A 5888-nucleotide genomic window follows, 5' to 3' on the forward strand; every position below is an offset into this window, starting at 1 on the left:
AGGCTGTGCTGGGGCACACCCTGCTGCTAGATGCTCAAAAGCTGTGCAGAACAACCTGTTACCCTGCACAGCTCCCAGTGCTCCAGCAGAAAGGCTCCACCCTCTGCTTTAAAGAATGGAGAAGAACAGATATAATCATAGGAAATTAAAGTCTGTGGATGATGCGAATTTGTCCCTGTCCATGATGACAGATAAACCTCAGACATAACTCACACAGTTTATCTGATCTCTGCAGTGCTGGAGCTCACGGAGGTTTTGGGTACAGACAGTGCTTGGATGAATGCATCCACGCATGAGTGAGGGGCAGATGCTCCCCTAGGACCTCCTCAGCACTGGACAGCAGCATGGGAACCACCATGGAAGGAGTTCTGAAGGGCTTTTCTGGCCTCTGGGCAGGGATCTCTCCTTTCCCAACAGTGTCACCAAGCCCTGGACTGGGGTGCAGCTCCCAGAGCAAAGTGGGTATGAGGGTACCTGCAGTGGGGTGTCAGCCAGGATGTGCTGAGTCTCTCCAGACTGATGCTGACTCCGGCTCTCTTGGTAAAAGGCTTCCACCTATTGGTTATTCTGCACAACTTCAGCTGCCTGAGAAACTCCCATTCATCCCTCCCTCTTTGAGGGTAAAGCTAGGATGGCACATCCCTGGCGTTATCCTGACCTTTGAGGATGTGCTATGGAGGATTTCGTTTGGATTTAGCCAGGAAAAATGCAACCAGGTGGAGGAAATGCTTTGGTCTGCAAATCTTGCTGCAAGATATCCCTGTGGCTTTCTGTCCTTATTGTGGCTTTAGGAAGCAACAGGGGGGTTGGCAGGAGCTCCGGGGGAACCCACTGAGGTCTGAGCAACCCCAGGGATGACTTTGCCCTGTGCTGTGTGGGTTTGAGGAGGTGGGAGCATCCATGTGCAGTGCTGTGGGATGGGTGACGGCAATGCCCAGCTAGTGGCAGAGAATGTTCCATGCTGTGCCATGCAGGGAAAAGCATGGATTATGCTTGAAAATGGAAATGAGAAGGCATTGCTTTATAATCTTACTGAAGAAATATGAAAAACTTCCAAAGTTTTTGGTTTAATAAGAGAAAAATAAAATACCCTGAATTGACCCATAGATGAGGACAGCTCAGCTGAAGCCTCAGGCACTTGTACAGCTCTTTTGAGCCCTACACAGCCAGTTTCTGGGAGCTGCTGCTGGGCTGTGTGACCAAGCAGTTGGACAACTGGGATCGGTGTGGTGGGGTTGGGGACCCCACAATGGGGCTGGTGTCCCTGTGAGACTGGTGGAATCTGCCCTCCACGGCAGGCTGGGTGTTGATGCTAATCCGTCTTCCTGGGCACACAGCCCTCCATCTCCAGCAGCTCAGGCCAGCCGTTGTATTTATTTGTTGTCTTATTGTTTTTGATGTACTGAAGGGAAAAAAGAGAGAAAATGAATGAGGAGGTTGGTGGCACAGTGTGAGTTTGCAATGGGCAAAACTAGGAGTTTGGTTTGATGTCGGGGATAACACCACTGGCCCGTGTCTTCTGAAGACAGGTAGGAGAGATGTAGTTCAGGAGGTACTATGAGGAGGATAGGAGCCTCCAGAGCTGGTGGCAGGGGAGACCCACACACCTCTTCAAAGGGGCTCTTGTTCTTCAGTCCTTTTGCTCCCAAGAAGACCCAGTTGTCCCTGAAGCCCAGCTTGCTCACGTGGCTGCTGCCCAGCTCAGTGAAATGTGCCCGTACTTTGTCGTTCATCCTGAAAGAGGGTAACAAGGAGTTAGCGTGGTGCCAAGTGGATGTTCCCTCTGGTCCCCTCTGCTGCTGGCAGCAGCACCTCCAGCTCCCCCCATCTGTGGGGTTTTGGGGAGCCACACGTTGCTCCTTCGGTCAAACTCACTTTGTGGCAGGGTCATCATAGCTGGCTGTCAGCATGATGGTGCCGTGCTTGATCTCTTGGAGGAAGGTGTCCAGTTTGTTAATGTCTGGGAGAGAAGAGCATTAGGGAAAGCTGGGGGAACCTCCTCTGGGTCAGTGGGAAATATCCTGACTGTGCTGGTGCTAGCCAGGATTTGGGGTCATGGGCTTGGGGAAGAACAGGCTCTGCACTCCTTGTATTCCCCCCTGGGCTCTCCTGTAGTGCGCAGAGCTGCTGGTACAACTGCGAGGGGAATTTGCTCCTGAACTTTGCTCACTGAGATCTTGTTACTTAAATTTGCTTCTCATTTCAAGAAATGAACCTGCTCACTTCAGAGCTGCCTGCCCTGCGGTCATGCCTTTGCCTGTACTGCAGGAATTATTCCTCGTCCTGCATCCATGGGATGCTCGAGTCCAACGCCCCATCTAGTGGCACAGGAGATGACTGCCTTCGCCTTCCCAGTGCCTCCCACCACTCATCTCGCTTGCAAATTCAGCCTGAAATCTCATTATATTGGCGTTTTTCCTTAAAACTCCAGAGTTACCAGGGGGAGGTTGCAAAACCAAACAGCAGAAAGGGTGATGATCTCTTGGGAAGGCTCAAACAGCAGAGGGTAAATCAAAAGCACTATGGGGTGGTTTTAGTGTGGGATTTCTGAGGAGTCATAGAACGGATCCTGCCAAAACTCTGGAGAGGTTTAGTAACAGCTTTGCAGCACTGCTGGGATTTACAGCATCCTGCAAGCCAGTGCCAGCCAGGCTGTGAGCAGGGGCTGCCCCTGCTCTGGGCATCTTCTTGCTGTTAGAAAGGTGGTTTAAAGCTGGCAGGTGAAAGGACATGGTCTTTGCTGCCACAAGGCTCTGCTCCATCTGCCTTGCTGGGGCTGGGAGCTACATCTCTCCTGCCATGCCCCAGGCTCCTTATTTACCCTCCCATGAAAGGCAAGGGAACAATCTGCTACTCAGTCACCAGCAGCATTAGAAAACTGAGTTGAAAGTTGCAAAATCTCAGGATCATTGTAACTACCTGATCTCAGAAAGTAGCCTCTCTCAGGTTTTAAGTGCCCTGGTGTATTCAGATTAGTGGAATTATGGTTTTCAGGCTATTACATGCATGTAAGAGTAGTGAGAAACCAATTTTGGATGCAGATGCATTACAAGGACTCCAGCCTCAGGGACTGCTGAGCTTTCACTGCCCAAGCTGGCAATCTTGGTCAAAGTCCAGTAGACTTTATCATTAAATACACCACAGAGGAGCAGCCTAAATAGCCACCAGCCAGCAGTGCCAGCGTGAGCCCTGGCTGGGAACCACGAAGCAGCAAAGTGACCGCGCTTACCTCCAGAGTACATGTCAAACGTGTCAACCTTCAGGAGCTGCCCGTTTGTTCCTGAAAGGTTAAAATTCAAAGCAGAGCACAGTAAGATCACGCTGGGGTGGCTCCAGGCTTTGCCTGGCCACCAGCTGGGGGGGGTCCTGCTGCAGAATGCTTTGCTCTTCCCTCAGTGTGTTAGATTTGCTGTGATGGCCAATGTGGTCTCTGATGCAGTTTGAGTGCATGGGCCAGGTGGGTTTGTTCCCATCTTGCTGGCTGTGCTCGCAGTCATAACTCTGGCTGTGCACGCCATGCAACACTGCACTGATGGACTTTTGCCTTGGCCCTGGTGCCTGGGATGGTGACCTGGTGGCCGGTTCCCTCCTGGGGGAGGAAGGGACTTTGGCCATGCATGGGGAGAAGGGAGTTAGTGCCCACCCAACTCACCATTCACCAGAGCGATATTCAGTCCTCTGCCAACATTGTTTTTCACACTGCTCATGAGGCTGGAAGGGAAAGCAGAGAGCAGTAAGTGCAGGGATGCCTTGGAGATGCTGGTGCTGGTGAAACCAGGATGGGGCAAAGCGGTTGCAGACAGCAAAACATCCCCGGAAACCATAGCAATGAAAATTACTTCCTAATTTCCTTCTGACCACAAATGTGCTGTGACGGCCATTGATGTGCTCGGCAGAGACTCCTCACCCTGTTCAAGCCCCGGCCACCCACGGCTGCCCCATCCCTGCTGTGCTGCTTACACCACGTCGTTGAAGCAGAGGGAGGGTCCCACCACGTTTGCGGCACCGCTGATGATCTTGAAGGCAAAATGGTTCTGGGGGCAGCCCTTACGGTTCCCACACTTGTGCCGGGGCAGCTGCTTGCCTGTGAGGGAGGAGCGGAGCTGCAAGCCGTGGTGGTGGCTCCATGAGGGAACATGAGCCATGTCCCCAAGGGGCTGAGCAGGGCTGTGGCACAGTGGCCCATTAAGGGGGGGCAACATCTGGAGCAGCTTCTTGCATGAAGGAGGCTTGTTCTGGGGTTGGGACCAGCTTCTTTAAGGTTTATGGTGCTGGGGCTTGGGGGTGTGGGACAAGCTGTCTGGGGCACTGGGTGCTGCTTGGTGTGAGCAACAGGATGGCAGGGCTGATGCAATGGGTCTGGTGCTTATTCAATGCCAGACTTTTGGGGGTTTTCTGCCTGGAGCTTTCCCATTCTTGGCCAGGTTAGGGACCTGTGTCAAGCCACCCAGATGGGCCCATGACCTGCTTCCTGCTGTAGCCTGTGGCCTAGGGGTGTTTCTGCTGGGGCAGGGAGATCACATGAAGGTTTGTGCTTACAGAGCCTGCCAAAGACACTGCAGCAATAGTGAAATTCCCCTGTGTTTGGGAGGGTGGGATTTTTGCCTTGTGAAAAAGGCACTTGAGGGCAGTTATCACCCTTTCACCATCACTCTCGGGCTGGAGCAGTGTTGTGTGTCGGAGATGCAGTCAAGAGTGGTACTCACTGCTGGGTTTGTCGGTGGCACCTGTGGGTATCAAGGAGGAGGGTTAGACATGGTGGAGACCTGCTGGCTCTTCCTCAAGCCAGGAGCAGCTGTTCAAGCACTGGCTTTCCAAAACTGCTCTTTGTGGCTGCAAGCACCACTCAAGCCACCCATCCCGGTGCATCTTCCTGCATCCTCCCTCCGGACCCAGCTGGACCCCCCAGTGCCTCACCAATCCAGCCTCTCAGGCTGATGGCTTTCCAGCTCTGATCAAAATACATCTGCAGGATGAACCATGTGCCCAGCAGCGTGAAGAACATGGCCGTGTACCGGATCAGGCCTGCGAGCGGTGCAAAAGGAGCTAGGTGAGAGCAGCAGCATGGGTTGGGGACCAGAGCATCCCTCTGGCTTCTTGAGGACTTAGTCTGTGTATCCCCAGGTTACCAGGCATAGAGTGACAGTCAGTGCTTGTGTGGTGTGGGAATGCAGCTAACACTTCTTCCTTCCTCCTCTAAAAGGACTCTGATCTCTTAATTAATATCTCTAGAGCATGTGGCGATGCTCAAATAGACATTACCCTTCTACTGGGAGGCACTATTCATATTTCTCTCTGCATTAAAGTAAATCTGATAATTAGTCAGAAAGCTACATAAATCCAAATATTTCCTACATTCCCAGTGCTGGGAGGGCTGCTATCCCCCAATTAGTCACTAGCTACAGCCAAGCAGCTGCTAATACAAAAGTGATTGGCATTTGGCTTTAAAGCAGCACTCATCGGAGCAAAACGTTCCAGTCCTGCATGGAAAGAGAGTAGAAAAATACACTTATACTGCAGCTGAATGGCTCTTATGGAACCAGGAACATCTCAATAGCCATCTCTTCCCAGCTGCAGAGGGTTTCACTGGGAAAAATACAACAGCCTGAAATCTCCACAAAGCTAAAAAATTTGATGCTTATGCAAAGGCCCTTTCCCATGCTCCTGACAAGGGTAAGTCAGGGTATAGATGGGCTTGGAAGGGGTCATGTAAATGAGAAAGAGGCTTAAAGAACTGTAGAAATAGAAAAATGGACAGAGAAGAGTAAATCTGTCTCCCTCCTTACCTGCTGTCCGCATGGTGATGGGGAGAGAAAGCACAGCCAAGGGGGTGGCCAACAGTCACAGGTTACCCTGAGGAAACAGAAGGAAATACCTCAGAGCATTCC

General features: G+C 51.9%; 1 protein-coding gene across 1 annotated transcript; it reads right to left on the reverse strand.

Moving 5' to 3' along the window:
* Window positions 1-1312: 1312 nt before the first annotated feature.
* On the reverse strand, window positions 1313-5005 carry FAM3D (family with sequence similarity 3, member D). The gene is made up of 8 exons (XM_010011392.1): window positions 4918-5005; window positions 4707-4727; window positions 3961-4084; window positions 3653-3711; window positions 3230-3280; window positions 1876-1960; window positions 1608-1734; window positions 1313-1402 (listed from the first exon to the last, which is right to left on the reverse strand). Exons 1-8 carry the CDS (start codon window positions 5003-5005, stop codon window positions 1313-1315), a joined length of 645 nt encoding a protein of 214 aa, XP_010009694.1.
* Window positions 5006-5888: the final 883 nt, after the last annotated feature.

The sequence above is a fragment of the Nestor notabilis genome, unplaced genomic scaffold, assembly GCF_000696875.1.
Source record: "Nestor notabilis isolate BGI_N333 unplaced genomic scaffold, ASM69687v1 scaffold29693, whole genome shotgun sequence".
NCBI classification, from domain to species: domain Eukaryota; kingdom Metazoa; phylum Chordata; class Aves; order Psittaciformes; family Psittacidae; genus Nestor; species Nestor notabilis.

Bases quoted from the DNA above. Each gene is read 5' to 3' on its own strand.
- FAM3D (XM_010011392.1), bottom strand. From the start codon at position 5,005: ATGTTCTTCACGCTGCTGGGCACATGGTTCATCCTGCAGATGTATTTT. The intron at 4,728-4,917 runs GTGAGGCACTGG...TGATACCCACAG, and splicing joins CAGCCTGAGAGGCTGGATTG to GTGCCACCGACAAACCCAGC. The intron at 4,085-4,706 runs GTGAGTACCACT...CCTCCCTCACAG, and splicing joins TGCCACCGACAAACCCAGCA to GCAAGCAGCTGCCCCGGCAC.